Raw genomic sequence first — 19,639 nt, forward strand, 5'->3', positions numbered from 1 at the left:
AAAAACCCCCAAACACACTGCCATAGAGTCAGACCTGACTCATAGCGAACCCTCTTTGGGTTTGCGAGGCAGTATCACTACAGAAATAAATTGTCCAACTTTCCTTCCAAGGAGTGGGTGGTGGATTTGAACCATCAGCCTTCTGGTTAGCAGTCAAATGCCTTAGGCATCATGCTACAAGCTACCGATGGGTGCTTAATTCAGGCCTTCCTGACTTCTATTCTCTTCCTGTTCTAACTGCTCTATGGCTAAGTAGTTAAATGAAACTTATTTAGGCCATAGGAGCTATGCTCAGAGAGAAAGGTAAGAATCAATAATATCTTCTGCGTGATATAAGCATTTGGCTACTGAGCAAAAGGTTGGTGGTATGAATCCATCTAGAAGCACCTTGGAAGAAATGTCTGACAATCCACTTCCAAAAGATCACAGCCAGTGAAAATCCTATGGAGGGCAATTCTACTATGAGACACATGGGGTCACCATGAGTCAGAAATGACTCCATAGCAACTGGTGTTCCACCCCCAACATGTGGTAGGCGAAAGAATGTTCCCCTCTCCCACAACCATATCCACATTTTAATTACTACTGGAGCCTATGAATATATTAGGCTACATGGCAAAAAGGAATTAAAGTTTGAAGATGGAATTACGTTGCTAATTAGCTGATTTTAGATGGGGAAATTATACTGAATTATCTGGGCATGGTCAATATAATCACAAGGTCCCTTCTAAATGGAAGAGGGAGGCAGAAGAGAGAGAACCAGACAGATGACAATGTGAGAAAGACTTGGCTTGACATTGCTGTCTTTGAAGATGGAAGACGGGAACCATGAGCCAAGCAATGTAGGTGGCCTCTAGAAGCTGGAAAAGCAAGGCAATGGATTCTCCTCTGAAGCCTTCAGAGGTGTCACTTTCCTGACACCTTGATTTTAGCCCAGTGAAATCTATGTTGGACTGAGGATCTACAGAATGGCAAGATAAAAAAAATTGTGTTGTTTTAAGTCACTGAGTTTGTGGTAAATTTCCTAGCTGAAAAGAATACATTCTTCCATCTGGCTTTACCAGGAATAAAACTCATAGTGATGATAGTTAATATTTACTGAGTGTTGATCACTGTTCTTAGCACTTTACATGTATTAGCATATTTAATCATTTATAATCATCCTATGAAGCTTAGCATGTTGTGGATGATCCCACAGCAGAACCAGCATTTAAACTCAGCTGTCAGGCTGCAGAGGATTAACATTAGGCTGAAACTGAACTCAAATCTGTATTTTATGTCTTGTGTCAAAGTGACTACTGCAGAGATTCACTAACAGAAGCACTGAACTTGCACTCACTCAGATTCTCCCTCACCTTTCTGGTTCTGTCCCTTCTTGGCTTCTAAAACCTCATGCAAATGGCTCAGCTATAGTCTTTGTCTATGACATGGGAATAATGTAACCTTACTCTGAGAACTGACATGAGAATCAAATAAGGTGGCAAAGACGTCTGATATACAGTAGGTGGTTGATAAGCTTTTGCTGCATCTATATCTGAAGGATGTTTATTCTGTTCTCCAAAAGATTTACATTCTTTTCACAACACTTGACATTATGCAGAAAATCCAATATCCACCCCTCCCCCCAAGCTGCAAACACAACCAGTCAAAAAGGCAACTGCCTGGATGATGACTAATTCTGCAGTCTCTATCATTAGTCTGTCTGGTCATCAGCAAACTCAATCAGCAGATACAATTTTGAGGGTCCAGAAGAGGGTGACGAGGCCTGAAAGCCAAGTTGAGCGGGAGAGCAACAGATGAAAAAATAGTAAAATTGAGCCAAAAGAGGAGAAGACTAAGGGGAGAAGGAGTCTTAGGTCTTGACATTAGAAAGATTCTCTTTGTAGCTTAAGAGACTAGCATTAGGATCCGTGAATAAAAGCTGTAAGGAGGTGGATTTTGTTCAACATGAAGGAGGCTATCCGAGGATTAGAAGTCTTCTAATGGAAGTTGAGCTGCCTCAGAGGCATACAGCTCCCTGTTTGTGGAAATACGAAAGCAGAGGTCACAGGATGGTTTGTGTGTGTGTGTGTGTGTGTGTGTGTATGGGGGGTGTTTCTGCAGACCCTGAGACTAGGCTCAATGGCCTCCAAGGTCCAAAAAACCAACTCTGTGAAAATCCCTTGTTTCTTCTAGTGTCAGCACACGTTGGCTGCATCTCCTGGTGGGGAATGTGAGGAGTCCCAGAAGGCAAAATTCTAATGGTTTAAGCAGGTCTTTGGTGAAGATTCCAATTTTCATTGCCCCCAGCATAATTTAAGAATGGGAAAACCTCAGGTCCACTTCGAGACTGCAGAACAAAGGGATGTACCTCAACATGTCTGATCAAGCTTATTATGTAATATAGCTTCTTCTTTGTCTGGAATCCATACAGCAGCTGGCACACTGCACAAACCAAACTCAAATCCTAAATCACTGAAAAAATCATGGAGAAAATGACCACCAAGAGAACAGAGTCAAAATTTTGTGGTGTAAATTCCCTCTGATCTCAGGGCTGCTGAGATGCTCTGCTGGCTGGTTGGTTAGACCTGTTTTAGTGTGCCGCAGGCAGGTACCACCATACTCTCCAGGGGCATTGTAACCAGGCACACATTTCATGGAGAAAGGTCCCTTTCTCAAGGTTACAGTCTAGGACTTTCTGCAGCAGAATTACCTGGGGTTTATCTCAGACCTGTTGGATCAGAATCTCTGGTTGGAGAGGCCAAGAATCTGATTTTAATAAGCCCTCACACTGCTTCATATTTACACTAAAGCTTGAGAACCACTGATCTCAGGGTTCTACCAAATTCCACCAGGGCTGGGAGTAAATTATAGTTTGAGGCATGAGAGGGTGAAAGTTTATATGGAGAGGCAGGGTTTGGTTTGTGGTAGGAAAGTGAACAGGTGCTGGGAGGTAGGAAAACCAGGAGTAAAAGAAGTTTCAAGAGTAGTAAGATATTGTTCTATTCTTCCATATGAAAAAATCCCACCAAAAGATAACCTTATATAAAGAGCAGAATTTTGGCCTGTCTTATTTCCCAGAACCTACCATAGTGGCTGATACATAGTGGGCACTAAATAAGTATTTGCTGAGTGTATGAGCAAGTGAAAATTCTACTGAAGGCTGAGAGGCAGGTAATCTGGCCTCTATATCTAGTTTCTAAGATGAGACCAATTTATAGGCCTAATGTGCTAGACAAAGGGCAACCAATTTTGCCTTATGCTGCAGCCTCACTAGAGGGCACTAATGATATCAACTGAGCCTGCAGAGAAGTGAAAAACTCTCATCAAACTGTTCTTTTCTGCTTATAGGCCAGAGTGTGAATATTTTAAGACTAGAATTGATGAAGCCAGCTGCTGCCTTGCTGGCACTGGGACAGAGCCAGAGACATTCTCCACTCTCAGCATCCCAAGCTGCTACTCCTGTTGACAGGCCCTTCCTCTATAAAAGCAGGAGTGTGGGCAGGGCCAAATTCAAAGACCACCTTTGAAAACCTTATTTTCCATTTCACTTTAAGGTGGACCAGGGACAATGTAAATGCTGGGTTTCTTTTTCACTCTTTGTAGAGGTGGGATGATGACAAGCTGCAATTTGGGGCGAGGCGACTGGCAAATGTTAGGGCACTTGGTTATGCCTCAGTCTTTCTACAGATTCCAAACCCATCAAGAAAAGCAGAAAAATGGCCATCAGGGGCTTTTGGATCTCTCACACTTATCACTTCTCCATTTAAAAGATTTTTTCTACAGAAATGTTGTCCCTTTTCCTCTTTTATCACTGTCTCTGCAAGTCATTTGCGGGATCAACAAATGGGGTCCTGCAAACAACCTTGGTTTCTAGGAACCGAATGCATTGATTTCCTCATATTATTTCCTCCCTGCCCCCACATCCATACACACTTTTCTCAGACAGTAAGGGCTACAACGAAACATCATCATCAGAAGACAGCAAGACTGCCTTCAGTACATTTGTTAAACACTTTCCATAGAATGATTAGATGGTAAAGCATAGTGGCTTTGTGGTTGAGGAAATAAAATAATTGCAAACACTGAGAAAATTGTCTGCATCGACCAAACATACACAGGACACTGGAGCCTGCGGTTGCCGTTTTGCCTTAAATGAGCTTGGATGCTGTATTCCAACTGCGCTGGGAAGATTGTAAAGAGGTAGAATAATTAAGCAATGACATAGGCACTATCATTATTAGCTAATCACAACCCTAGGGCATTAACAAAACACAGAGTGGCTCTTCTCCCATGGGGTCTAATTATTCCACAATAACCACACCTCTAATTTTAATTTATTCCCTAAAAGATTTTTTTTTTTTTGGGTATGTGTGTGAGGTGTGGGGAGTGAAGTGATGATAGGGTAGGAGGAGGCTGTTTGTGTTAGAAAATGGTGGTAAAGGGCTCGCAGGTGTTCTAATGTCACTACTTGATAGCGTGTCATAGGCATAATGTCTTTTGCTCCATAAGCATTTTTATCACTTTCTTTTATCATCACATCACTTCCAACTCATAAGGAAACTGATCAGCAACTTGGCTTAATGCAACATAGGGCTAGACAAGTCATTAATGGTTCTCCAGCAGATGAGTAAGAAGAAAATTTTAGAGTTTAGAGGACTAGAAAGTAAGTTCATTGTTTGGACTTTGAATTACTTTTATTATTGCATGACAGCAAGGATTTTAGAAGGTGAAAAAGTGATGCAGAAATAGATGTGGTTGGTATCATACTGCTAATGTCCAAAGTTGCTGTAAGTTACTGTCAAATTGATTTTGACACATGGTGAGCTCACGTATGCTGAGAACTGCTCCGTAGGGTTTTTACAAGGCTGTGACCTGTTGGAAGCAGATTAGCAGGGTTGTCTTCCAAGGTGCCGCTGGGTGAGTTTGAACCACCAACCCTTCAGCTAGCAGTAGTGTGCTTAACCATTTGTGCCGCCCAGGGACTCCTGTTTTACTTCACCTTAATTTTAATTTCAAAATGTTTGTTGGAGTTCCCAATAGGTGATATTTCTAAGAAAGAAATTCATCTCACTAGTTTTCAATAACCCAGGGTATTCCACTACCTTGCCTTATTTTTAGCACCTTCACCAGGTCCATGAAGATAGACACTTAAGAACTAAGATGTAAGGGGTAGCATTCACATGGTGGGAAAGTTGGACAGACAGAATTGCAGTGTTAAGAAGGGCATAGGGAGGTGGGGTCACAGGTAAGGGGGAGGGGAGGAGAGTGAGCTAGGGTTGAGGATGGTAATTGGGGAGTGAAAGCAAATGCACAAGAACTGTTGGTTGAAAAACAAATTCTGCTCTGTAAATTTGCAACCCCCTAAAAAACCCCAAAAAACTAAAAAAACAAACTCATTGCCGTCAGGTCGATTCGACTCATAGCAACCCCTCCTTGGGTTTCTGAGGCAGCATCTCTACCGAAGTAGATTGCCCAACCTTCCTTCCAAGGAGTGGCTGGTGGACTTGAACCGCCAGCCGACCTTCCTTCCAAGGAGTGGCTGGTGGGCTTGAACCGCCAGCCTTCTGGTTAGTAGTCAAGTGCCTTAGGCACTACGCCACCACCAAAAACCAAACTCACTGCTGTCAAGCTGATCCCACTCACAGTGACCTCTCCTTGGGTTTCCAAGGCAATATCACTATGGAAGATCACCCAACCTTCCTTCTGAGGAGTGGCTGATGGGTTTGAACTGCCAGCCTTCTGGTTAGCAGTCAAATGCCTTAGGTACTATGCCACCAGAGTTCCTAAATTAAAAACGTGGGGCGGGGGGAAGAGGGAAGGGTAGGAATGAAGGTGTAATATGGAGCCAAAAAAGTAGGAAGAGTAAGTTTTTATATGAACTCACTATACATGGATTTATATAAACTCAGTATATATGGATCTAACATGAGTGAAACAAAGCAAACAGAAAAATTGAATCTTTGTTTTCCCTTCCAATGATACTTTGCATATGATTTCCCAAAGTGAAAGTACATACCTTCCCTTAGCTGTCCCAGATATTTGTTTTTACAGGTAGATGGTCATGGACACAGATTTAAAGAAAAAAAAAAAAAAAAGTGCTTCCTGACAACAGTGGCAACAATGGTAACATTAAGTGGAAAAAATCCCAAAATATAATTCTGATTTCCCAGGAGTTCCTGCTTTTGAACAGTACATAGTGTGGTGGAACTGACCATCATCTCATCTGTTGCTGACAATCTATGTTATCTGGGGCAAATCACTTAACCTGGCAGGCCTCTGTTTCCTCATCTGGAGGATGAATGAGGTACCTGGACAGATTATCTTGAAAACTCCTTCCAACTACAATATTTGATGATTTGACCAGGCTGTGGACTCTGGAGAGGGCAAGGAAAACAAGCTTCTGCAGACACCAAGTACATGTCATCAGAAGGAAACTAAAACCCTGTGTGAATTCTGTTATTTCTTAGGATGTCCTTGAAAGGGGTCAGTTTACCCAGACTGATAAAACATTTTTTTCTAAGAGGTGGATTTTCTTTTGGATCATATGACACCAAGTTTGGCAAGTGTCAAGTGCAGTTCTAGATTTTGAAAAGCTGTGAGTTCAGGGCTACTACTTTTGCAAACAGGCAATCACAGAATGCAAATCCAGAATACCACCTGAAATAAAAGCAAACATCTCTCTAAGGGTCTCAGTGCCTGACCCGAAAAGCTACAAGGAAATGCTGCCTGCACGTGGTTATCTTGATCCATTTAATCCAATAGTACCATTTTGTCTTTGGCAAGTAGGATGTGTTGTTAAATCAAATTTGAACTACTGTGGAAAGTTCACTGTCAACTGGTTCAGTTAAACACAAAAGCAGAAAGCAGCGTGCAAAGGGCTTTTCCCCTTGCTTTTCTATTCTTGTATTTTTAGGGGAGATTAAAGCAAGACATTTAGAGAAAAGTATCACTGGATCTTAACCCAGTTTGAGCCAGGTTTCCTGTTGTCCAAAAGAAGAGTAATTTAGTATTACTCCTAAATAATGAAATAATCTTTCCCATATGATACTTCATTATTGTCTTTTTTTTTTAAAGCAACAGTAAGCTGTACACACATATACATACATTCTCTCTCTCTCTCTCCATATCTCAATAAGAAAAGTAAGAGTAAACAATTCCTTTCACAACTGAGAAAATTAAGTAAAGGAAGATCAAATGACTTTCTCCAAATCACTGTCTTGGAACCTTTGATCAAGATTATCTATATATTAGAAAGACAAATAAAATTTTAATTCCTCTATTCTTTAGACTTATTTTTCTAAAAAGCCTTTCCCCTAGGTATGAACTTTTATTTCTAGCCCTAGATATTCAAGTTATAGATACACCTTTCTGTCTTAAATTCATTATATCCTTACCAATCCTGACCTCCCTTTCCTCTTGTCTCAGAGGCTAAGGTGTTTCCTCTTTTAAGGCTAATATGTCCATTCACTCAGCACTTACTATGGGTTTACACCGTATCAGCTCCTATGCTAGTGTCAGGGTAGAGATGGAGAGGCAAAGCAAGAGGACTGCTGTCAGGGGGCTCAGTGTCTATGTTATCTTCAGTGGGGGAGATAACAGGTCCTTATAAGACACTGCTCCAGGGGCCACAGCAGATGCATAAAGGAGGGTTTGATTCTACTCCTCCAACTGGTGTTCCTACTTCACTCTGTTAGTTTTCACCTCCCTCTCTTTGGTCTCTTGTTTCTCATTTGTTTTGTGGCTCCTTTTCCCTAGCCTAGACACATGTTTAAATTTTTCCCAACTTTAACAAACTGTCTCCTGTTGACCCTGCTACTTTTATAAGCTTTTATTTCTACATCACCAAACTTTATGAAAATTCCACAACAATTCTTGCCTCCCCAGTCTCATTTCCTTAAGAATTGTGACATCTACTCAGCCATTAAGGAGTCCTGGTGGTGCAGTGGTTAAAGAGCTTGGCTGCTTACCAAAAGGCTGGTGGTTCAAATCCACTAGCTACTCCGTGAGATAAAGATGAGAGAGTCTGCTTTTGTAAAGACTACAGTTTTAGAAACTTTACGGGGTAGTTCTACTCTGTGCTATAGGGTCATTATGAGTTGGAATTACCTCAATGGTGGTACTGACTATCCAGTTGCTAAATTCAAATACTTCTCTGCTCTCTCCTTCCTGTTGGAAACTCCTACTTGGTTTCTCTGATACTATACTCCCCTAAGAAATTCCCCTTTCCACTTCCTGTTCTTTCTGCCCATGCTACAAACACAGATACCTTTACACTCAGTCTCCTTCCCTGCTTATTTTGGCCATTCTAGCTAGGCAATTGTCACCCACCCCCAAGCTTCAAGTAGCCTCCCTCTCCTCTGCAGTTGCTTCTCAGTCCACTATTCTTGCTCAATCTTGCTGGTAAACTTGAAGACTAGATACCCAACTACTTGTTGGACATATTTAAATGTATACAGCCTGTTCACATGTGCTTGAACTCAACATGTGTGAAGTCAAATCATCTTCTACAACAAACTTTTCCTTCTGACTTCTCTCCCCCTGCTCACTACTGCAAACACCGTTCTACTACTGGTCACCCAAACCATATATGCTTCGGTCATCTTTAACTCCTTCCTTCTTGTTCTTCCGTATATCAAATTGGTACCTAAGCCAATCATTGATGTTCTTGTGCTCAATGTCCTGAAATGGCTCTTCGCTGCCAACAAGAGAAAAGTCTCTGCTCCTTAGCCATGGCTTTCAAGGCCCTTCACAGTTATTATTTTCCATCAATCTTTTCCATATAGCTCATGCTTGTGAAAAACGAGGTGAAATTTCTGTTTGGTGAGTAAGTCCTTTTCCTACATTTTTTCATGTTTGACACATTTAATATATCTTCTATTCTACTTCTACCTTTCAAAATCCTACCTAGTCTTACGAATTCTGCTCAAATGCTAGCTCTTCTATTAAAATTTCTCCCATTTTTTGCCACTGGTACCTTGTACCTTATCTAACTTATTACTCTCCAACTAGATTGTACAGATTGTAGCATTTTGTTTATTTTTCTATGTGGCCATCACATCTAGTTTTCAGCAGTTTATGGGATAAAACCACAGATAAATTTTATTTTGTTGCTTTCAAGAGTTAAAAAAAATGGACCATTAATAATAAAATTCTGAGAAGAATAAAGAGACCAGAATAAGTTTTGTTGCTTTCCCAGCTATTAGAAAGTGCAAGCAATTAATAAGGCTTTTCACCAGTGCTAACAGTGATAACATCATTATATATAGTGAGGAAAAGTCTTATTAAGTACTTGTATTGTGCAGATGACAAACCACTGAGCTCATACAAACATCACTAGGGAATCTGACACAGATTTGCCACACTAGATAGAACACTATGCAAAGCAGTATTTTAAAAAGATTCACTAACACTTATTACAGTACAGACTCCAGTGCCTCTAAAAACAACTGTAAAACTAGAGCAGTATCTAAAAATATTAAAAAGCCCCAAAGAATGAAAGAACAAAGCACTTAGTGAGCAATGGCCCTAAGAATGCATGGCAGGGCCTGTCCGCCCACAAGAGGATGAGATCTCACAGAAGCTTAGGGCACAGGTGGAATCTACTTGCAAAAGTTTGAGTGTGGGCTCTGTGTGAAGAGAGAAACCAGAAATATCTCTACCCCCTCAGCTGTGCAGCTTTATTAAGCTTTCAATTAGTTCTGGGCTATAGTCAGGAACATCTCCTAAACCGTAGGCTGCCCATCCACCATGCAGAAGTTGTCCTGATGGCAAGACTTGAGGGTCCTCTGGCAGATCAGGAACTGCAACGAATTAGAGAATTGTTGTGGTTACGTGCCATCGGTCGGATCTGACTCACAACGACCCCTCCTTGGGTTTCCAAGGCAGTATCACTACGGAAGTAGATTGCCCAACCTTCCTTCCGAGGAGTTGCTGGTGGGTTTGAACTGCCAGCCTTCTGGTTAGTAGTCAAGTGCCTTAGGCACTATGCTACCAGAGCTCCCAATGGACATAATAGGTGGTGTCAATGGACTTAAGGTGTGTACTTTATGAGGAGATGATTGCCCTCTGAAGAAATCCAGAACTCTGTTAGCTCTCTTAGTGGAATAAAGGAGGAGGGGCTGTTATCTGCCTCCAGTAAATATAGCCCACTGAACAGGGGCAATAAATGATGTCCATTGCCTCCAAGGGGCTTTTTTTTTTTTTTTTTTTTAAAACAGAAGTTACATGAGCTCTGGTGGTTTAGTGCTTAAGGCACTTGATTGCTAACCAGAAGGTTGGAGGTTCAAACCCACCAGGCATTCCTTTGAAGGAAGATTGGGCATTCTACTTCTGTAGTGATACTGCCTCAGAAACCCAAGGAGAAGTCGCTATGAGTCTGAGACGACTTGACGGCACATAATAAATACCACCACCACCATGGAAGTTATAGTTCATGCTTATAGTCTAACCAAAAACCACCATGGGAATTTAATAATACGTTTTCTAAATTTAATGCTGGCATCAAAAAGGATATGAAAAAATAGTTGAACGGAAGATATTTTGTTATATATATTTCATCACAAGAAAAAAAGAAAATCTAATGCTAGAATACAAGCTACATGAGGGCAGGGATTTTTGCCAGCTCTGTCTACTGATGTGTGTCAAGTGTTTACAATAGTTCCTGGAACATAGTAGATGTTCAATAAGTATTTACTGAATGAATGAATAAAACATATCAGGAGATAACAGTCACCCCTGTAACATTTTATATAAAGTTAAACTCCACTAATGTTGAGGAAAATAAAGAGAGCCTCATGATGTCAAGAGCAAGAGCTCATATGGAAACTTTCTAGAGAGGAGGTAGAAAATGTTGAAACTTGAAGGAAATACATAAAGAATGGAATGTCAATTCTGTTGCAATAAGGGTATAAAGCTATTTGATGGATTCAACACTACAAATAAATCTTAACAAGCTCATTTTAACAACTGGTTGTTGTTAAAACCAGTTGACTAACACACTTCAAAGTGTAGCTAATGAAGGGGACAACTGAATGCATTGAGATTCACTGCTTTTATTTGACAATAAACAATGAAAAAAGATGGGCATCAGGAAAAAACTGAGAAGGCAAGAATTCCAGGTACTCTTCAAGTGAATGACTGGTCTCTAAATTAATACAATGACCACATAGTATAAGTAAAAATTATCCTGACAGGCTAAAGGGGATTGTGGTATTTACCTAGCGTAGGCATGCCCGAAAAGTACAGGAGTTAGAGAACACACACAGTTAAGGGGGGCTTTTAGAGGATGAGCTGTTGTTATGTCATCTTTCAAAAGCCCACATTAGAGTGGGTGGTTCTTTTGAAAATGAAATGCCATGAGACTCTTACTTATTCTTAATAATGACATCAGAACATTATGAAACTTAATCTTCATGAAATTCCTATAACAAAAAAATTGCTTTATGTAACTTTATTCTAATGTAAGTCAGCAGTGATTCATTCTTCAGAAGGCTGTCACACCCGAACATTCTCCTGTGAGGGGTGGCTACTTCGGATTCAACTAAACCATGGGTCATATGGGCGCACCAGCCCTGTAAAATCGTCACCGTGACAGACTTGGATTGCTCCTTAGAGATGTGTGCACTCTACTGGACTCGATAAATTGCTGAATAAAAACATTGGTCTAGAACATTTCCACTTTGATATTCAATTCAGTTGAAAATCCTTTCAGTGCTTGCATGCAAAGTATTGTTCCAAACACAAGCGGGATTACAAGTAACAACAAACTATTCCTACTTTGACAGAATTTACTATCTAGAAGGTAGTGAGAGAGATAAGGCATGTGCCCAAAATATGAGGAATGTACTTGGGTAGCTCAGGAGGACAATGTGGAGAAGAGTTGTTCATTCAACATGCATTGATGGAGTGCCTATTCTGTGCTAGATACTTCAGCGTCCCTCCTTTTCTGACCTCAAAGAGATTCTAATAGCTCCTTAGGAAGAAGTTTGTATTTGACCCTTGTATTTGAGTTGCATTGACCAGGTATAGAAGGAGCTAATTATTTAGTTAGAAATATAACACAGAAGTGATTAATTCTTACTAGAAGGCTTCATGGTGGGGGTAGCATTTACAGTGATTCTTGAAAGATAAATAGTAGGTTATTAAAAACAATTTTTATTATTATTACATTTTTAATGTAGTTTAATTAATATACAAGTGAAATAAAGTATACTTTTTATAATGTGCATTAGAAACACCAATTTTATACCCTACACATTCATCTTCCCAAGTACAAACACTGCAATAATTTAATGAGGTAGAGAATTTTCATAAGAGGAATTGTGGGAAAAGCATTCTAGGTAAAGAAGCTGGCAAGAATAAAGGCATAAAGACTGATGAGGCTGGAGTGTAGACTGCTTTGGGCAGGAGGCAGTGACACTTCTGGCAGGAAAAGGATGGAGACCAATCAGGGAGAACCCTGAATGCCATGCTAAGAAGCTGGCTTTACTCTAGTGTAGACCTCAGTGAGTCAAATGGAAAGTGTCTGAACGGAACTGCTTTGTCTTGCCAACAGTGCACACAAAACGGACCAGGAATTGAATGAGGCTATACTAATACAGGAATGCCCCAGGTTAGGAATGAGATCTGTTCATAACTGTGTCTTTAAGAATTTGTAGGTAAGTCAGAACAGATGCACAAGGTTTTAATAGTGCCTAACACATCTGACTGCTAACCAGAAGGCTGGCAGTTCAAACTCACCAGCCACTCCTCAGAAGAAAGACTGGGCAATCTACTTCCGCAGAGACACCACCTTAGAAACCCAAGGAGGGGTCACTATGAGTCAAACAGACTCGACAGCAGTGAGTTTTCGTGCAAGAAAAGGTTCCAAGCCTTTTCAACGATTTAAAAGTTGCATGTGTGGTAAGTGAAAGTGACAATGATGAATTTGTGTGAGTAGAGGTTCATTCCTTCAATCGTTTCAAACCAAATTATCACGTTGATTCCAACTCATAGCAACCTTACAGGACAGGGTAGAACTACCCAACCAACACTGTAAATCTACGAAAGCAGACTGCCTCATCTTTCTCCCGTGGAGCGGCTTGCGGGTTCAAACTGTTGATCTCTGGTTAGCAGCTGAATGCTTTAACCACTGTGTTACCAGAGCTCCTCCTGTAGCACAAAGGGAGTGAAAACAAGGGCCTTATTCAGGGTAGTGTCAACTGGAAGGGAAAGAAGAAATACAGGCATACCTTTGGGATAATGCAGGTTCAGTTCTAGATCACCTCAATCAAGCAAATATCATGATAAAGTGAGTCACACAAATTTTTTGGCTTCCCATTGCATATAAAGGTTATGTTTACACTCTACTGTAGTCTATTACATGTGCAATAGCATTATGGAAAAGTTTGAAATACTGTGAGAACTACCAAATGTGACACAGAGACATAAAGTGAGCACATGCTGTTGGAAAAATGGTGTCAACAGACTTGCTCAATTCAGGATTGCCATAAACCTTCAATTAGTAAAAAATGCAGAATCTGCAAAGTGCAATAAAGTGAAGTGAGATAAAAGGAGATATGCCTGTATTTTGGAGAGAGACCCAATAGGATACGGTGACTAGTGAGGTACACAAGTGAAGCAGAGGCTGACCTTCAAAGTTCAAGAAAGTGAGATGATGATGACAATATATTTAACAGGGGTAGGGAGGGTGGGAGGAAAGACAGGTTTGTGGAAAGACTTTCAGTTTTGAGGCTATGGTATCATTGTGGTAGCCCTAGGGAGATGGCTTCTCCTGCCTCTACACTCCCAAAACCCTGTCTTGTCTGTCTCTCTCTCAGGGTTCATCATACTCAACCTTATGTTACTGCCCCTTGCACATGCAGGCTTAGTGAAGGGCAGCACAGGGCCTGATACTCGATTTTATGTGCCTGCACAGAATTAAAAAAAAAAGAAAAACACAACTCACTGCCATTAAGTCGAATTCTGATTCATAGCATCCCCCATTGGGTTTCCAAGGCTGTAAATCTTTACAGAAGCAGATTTCTACTGTAGAGTGGATGGTGGGTTCAAATCACCAACCTTTTGGTTAGCAGCCATATGCCTTAACCACTACACACACCAGCACAAAACAGAAGGCTCAAAAATGTTGGTTAAATCAGTCTATGAATCACATCTCTTCACATAATGCAAGCTCTTAAATGGTAAACATGCAGGTAAATGTAAGGTGCCAACAAAGGTCCTTGTGAAACTGACAGGCTGTAGGATGACTTTGAAGCTGAATTTTCTTTTCCACTGCTCAGTCAGCAGTTCAGCCTGGTGCTTCTCTCTACCACCGCCACACTGGTGACACAGGTGTGAACACTTAAGGTAACCATCCATTGCTCATTATGTAAGGAGGGCAGGAGATGTCTGAATCACATTAAAAACACCTTTGGTTTCTGCTAACCTCAAAGAGTCCAAAAGGAAGCTTCACCATTTCCTTAGAACTCTCTGTCTGTCACAAGCCTTCAAGGAGGCAGGGAGCACCTTGAAGATAGGAAAAAAATACATCACCTAGAATTTAAAGTGAAAACTGTTTGAAAAGTCAATGGTGGGAATGGAAATATGCTCCCTAGTATTTTAAAATGCCTTACACTATCGAAAGAAATTATCTATTATCCTGAAGTGTGCACTTGACTGAGTCTGCACTGATAGAAGCATTTGGAGAATTTAAAAATATCCTTCCTTTTAAAAAGAGAAAACAGAAGAAGGTCAGTGGAATAGTGTGATAAGTGAATGCAGTATTATGTTTCAGACAGAAAATGCCAAAGAAATGTTCATATGTGATAATAATAATGCTCTTTCCCAAATCTTCAAAATTACCAGACAGAAACAACAAATCTATAAGCTGGGTAGACTAGACAAATATTGTTATCTTTCTTTAAAACCTAGCTGCATGCTTTAAAGATGTAGTTTCCTCTTTATACAAACACAGAGACACATTCCTTATAAAACAGTTTCAAAATTGGGTAAGAAGAAATGACCGAAGAATTAATTAACTAAATAGGAGATTGAAATAAACAAAGAAAAAATTACCACATCAAAATGAAAGACAAGGAACATGATCAAATGAGGTTTCAAAAGACCCTTGAGAAACTCATAAAAGACATAATATGCATTTACCTGGTTTTTACTCTTTCATGATTTAATTTCCAATTTTATTCATTGCCATCTGATAATTGTATGAAACACTTATTCTAACCATGGGCAATTTAAACTATTTTAATTTTTATTTCAAGGCCATGAGACAAAGGAACCTATTTATTGCCTAAGGGGATTTTTTTTTTTTAACAAAAATTAAAATTTAATCTTTCATGTTTTAAAGCAAGGACGGTTTAAAATCACTTAAGATAATGCTATAGGGAGACTTTTCCTAGGCATGCAAAGTTGAAATAATAAATTTACAATTATTAAAAAAATTAATAGTTTGGAGGATTGAATTATCCCTCTCCTTCCTTGATGAATTTGTCTGAAGTTTAAGAAATGGTATTAAAATCAGGGTAAAACCAAGGCCTAGGAGAGTGGTAGCATGAGGTTTCAATGCATTTCACAGTTTGATAGGACTTTTTAATGGTACAACAGCAGGACCTATTTATTATTATTTAAAAAATAAATAATGGCATCAGCCTTGGGAACTTCTCCCCACCTCTTTTATTTCATAGGAAATTGCTATGATTAAGAGGAGAGTCATGAATTCTACTAACCACATTTTCTGTGACTTTGAAAAAGTCCCTGATGGAAATTAGACAAATAATTTACTTTCACTTAAACGCCAGATTTTTTTAGTTACACTTAAGAAAAATAATTGAAATGTAGATTTAAATCGTTTCTGCTGCTACACGTCAGGATTCTAATGAAATACTTGCAGCTATTATGCAAAGCATTCCTCAACAGAGAAGAGAAAAATCACTTTCAATGATACCTCTGTTGGCAGAATCTACAGAAGGGCAGAATGCCACTCTAAGAGTACAGGGAAAGACACTTTGCTAGTGATGGGTTTTGACATGAGAAGGAAAAAAGAATATATATCTCAAAGCACATTTTCCCTTTGACAATACAGTCTCAGGGGAAAAAAAAAAAAAACTAAAAATGTCCAATGTGTTTAAAATTTATTGGTGGCAAATAGGTCATCTTTCTAGACTGAGTACGCCATATCTTAAGGACGTTAAAACCTATTCATGATGCTCACTTTATAGAATGGAACGGATGTGGCTCCACAGGCATGGACTGCACCCTCACCCTTACTCCTTCCACCCTCTGCTGCAGTGCCACTGGCTTTCTTACGAGTCTGAGATCATGTCAAGCTCCATCCTGCCTCCGCCTTTTCATTAGCTCTCTCCTCTGGCTGGAATATTCTTAACTCAGGTGTCTACATGACTTTCATTTTTTTTAATATCTTATTTTAAGGGAGCTCTGGTAGCGTAGTGCCTAAGGCACTTGACTGCTAACCAGAAGGCTGGTGGTTCAAACCTACCAGCCACTCCTCGGAAGGGAGATGGGGCAATCTACTTCCATAGTGATACTGCCTCGGAAACCCAAGGAGGGGTCGCTATGAGTCTACTTGGTGGCACATAACAACAATAACAACAACAGTAAGTTATAAAACAGACAGCAAAACCCACTCCCATTCAACAGTTTCTAGCCATAATGACCAGTGACTCTGGTTACATTGTTTACATTGTGTGAATGTTCTCATTATTTCTATTCTAGTTGTTTCACACCCATGTTTCACACTTAGAAACTCCTGCCCCCCCAACCTTCTTGTCTATGCTTTTGAATAGTTGTTGTTCCTCTGGTCTTATATAAGTAATTTTTTTTTTTTTTTTTAAACAACACAATACTCAAGGGTAATACCTTCTACTTTTTAGCTAAACTGTTACTTAGATTAAAAGTGATTTCAGGGGACAGTTTTAAGTCAGGTTTGAAGAGTAACCTTAGGGCAAAGCTGCCCTCATTTTATACAGGTTTCTGTTCAAATACCACCTTTTGGAGAGGACTTCCTTGACCAAACTAAATAAAATAGCTTCCGTCAATCCCCTTCACTCTCTCTACATTATCCCGTTTCATCTCTTGTCCTAACATTTATCTATTACACATATTTTGCTATTGGTAGGTGTCAATGAGTGGATTCTGACTCAAAGTGACTCTATGTGACAGAGTAGAACTATCCCATACAGTTTTCTAATCTTTATGGGAGCAGATTGCAAGGTCTTTCTCCTGTGGAGCTACTGGGTGGGTCTGAACTGCCAAGCTTTGGGTTAGCAGGTGAGCACTTAACGATTGTCCCACCAGGGCTCCTTATCACATATGCATCATACACTTACTGGCTTACTGTCTGAGTTCTCCTAAGATGCAGGGAAAAAGTAATTATGTCTGTTCCATTCACTACTGTATGCACAGCAGCTAGGACAGTGCCTAACACGATATAGGCACCTAATACATATTATTTATTCGGTTACCTTGCAGCTTACATCTGCATTTGACCTTGGCTTCTTAAATTCACATGAATTCTTTTTAAGAATAATTAATGTTTTAATATTAATTTTGATTCCACATTGGAAGAATATATTTTAACAGAGGCAAATGAATCCCACAAACAAAATGGTACATTTCCTTAATCAAAATATTCCTTTATGGTCTGCCTTTGTAATAGTAGGGAAATCTTAATATAATTACAATACAAAATATGTCACAGTAAAATTATTTAAGGACTGATAATATAAACCTGTGGGTTAGTATGGCTCCTTGCTTTTTCTTTTGTCTTTACTTTTTTACTCTGTGTTGGTTGGTCATTTTCTCCTGGTTACTCTCTCAATAAAAGGGAGAGAAGAAGAAGGTCAAGGTTGGAAAAATAACAATAATTTACTTGTGCCAAAATAAATTTAGCATTTTTTTTTAAAAAGCTAATTCTCTTCATTTCTATGTAAACAAACAATAGAACACTCAGATTATAAATGATTTTTAGTTTTTCTCCCAAAACACAATAAAATATGGTTAAACATATCAGCTTCTTGTTAATACAATCATATGTACCTACAGTACTCTGTGTTCTTTTAATGTAAGCATTTCATAGTCTTCTCAAGGAGGTAAAATCTTATTTGAAGAAAATACCTTCCAATCTGATTTATAAAAGAGGTCAGTCAATTAGAGAGGACAATATTTTTATTTCTAAGGAAAAGAAATTACTTTATTATTTTTATAAAGAGGCAATTTATCATGTCAGAAATATTTATTTCTCAAAAGGAGTTACTAAAAGATTTACTTAAATATGTTTATAAATTGCATTGAAGCTGTAACTAAATTTACTGGAAAAATATGACTTAAACTTGATTTTTCCAGAATACTATTTATTGAATTAAACGAGGCCCACATATAGTAATGATACAGTTTTGAAGGCATTTTAGAGAATTAAGGCAATGCATTTACATGCTGTTGCTATGAGATTATAGCACATTAAAGACAAATCTGCCAGCATCTTCTAAACATCTCTTAGGTGTTTCCTTCAAAACTGTTCTCAGGGTGAGATTAATAGATACACAATGTTTTATAAACAATCCAAGGGCTACTGCTTTTGGGAGTGCCCCAGATTCAAAGAACATGCTTCACTGCTTCCTGAAGTCAAAAGCCTTAAGAAAGCTGATCTGTAGTGTGTTGTATCTTTTATTTTGTGTTTTCCTGAAAGAAAGTCATGCACTACTATGTTTGTGTTGTTAGCTAATCTTTGAGGCATAGCTGACAGAGGGTCATGGGATTTTCAAAGTTAGAAGGAAGCTTGGAGATTGGCCAGGCCAACTCCTTCATGTAACAGAGGAGGTGAGATCATCTATCCAGATCTGGAAAATTTAGAAAGGAAGAGAAGCCAATGAAACATTCTACTTTTTTTTTTAAAAAAATAAAAAAACAAATCATGGTATCTCAGCAACCACTATGTCTGGCTTGTATGAAAAGAAAAACGGCATTTGTTTTTGAATAAGGCAATAAAATTTTGGAGGAAAAGACTTTAAATTATATAGTCCAGAACCTGATCATAAAAGAACAAAGATGTTCCTCTCTAGAACATAGATTTTAAAATCAAACGTGAAGGATGGAATTGGTGTGAAATGTAACATTAGAATGATCAGAGGTTTTGAGATTTAACAGAATTCTTAACTTACAAAAAACAAAAAGACCAGGATTAAAAAAAAAAAAAAAAAAGACTAATTGAGGTTCTCCATGAAGACTTAAAAGTGAGAAGTAAACTGATGAATAACTAGTATGGTGGACTCTCCTACCAAAATTGTTTTTTCTTGGAAAATAAAACACATGTAGTCAATGAATGAATGAATGAATAGAATAACCTGTATGCCCTGCGATGATTCCCTGCTTCTATCCTGGACATATCAACCTTTGTCCAGATATATGGACTGCTCTTCCTGTAGAGGGAAGAACAGCACCTCTTACCGGGACTTGTGAGGGCTCCCAGGGCACTGCTCGTTGTAGAGAGAGGGTTTGCATTGGTGGTGGTGGCTGAGGTCTGGGCTGCAGCTGCAGCAGCAGCCAGTGTTGCCAGATTCTGTAACTGTAAAGCATTCATGCCTGTGGAGGAGAGAAAATGTAAATTTAGCAATATGGCCAACTTTTCCAGTTTCCAAACAAGAGA

The 19,639-nt window shown here is 39.3% G+C and overlaps 1 protein-coding gene across 1 annotated transcript in view; it reads right to left on the reverse strand.

The window, feature by feature from the left end:
* CELF2 (CUGBP Elav-like family member 2) overlaps nucleotides 1-19,639 on the reverse strand; it is a 446,151-nt gene that overhangs the window by 38,757 nt on the left and 387,755 nt on the right. Inside the window, exon 9 of the mRNA XM_042780234.1 lies at nucleotides 19,441-19,575. Within this exon, the coding sequence (XP_042636168.1) occupies nucleotides 19,441-19,575 (135 nt within the window). The remainder of the gene's footprint in view (nucleotides 1-19,440; nucleotides 19,576-19,639) is intronic.

This window comes from Orycteropus afer, unplaced genomic scaffold (assembly GCF_000298275.1).
Source record: "Orycteropus afer afer isolate SDZICR_OR568_19922 unplaced genomic scaffold, OryAfe1.0 scaffold00028, whole genome shotgun sequence".
NCBI classification, from domain to species: Eukaryota; Metazoa; Chordata; class Mammalia; order Tubulidentata; family Orycteropodidae; genus Orycteropus; species Orycteropus afer.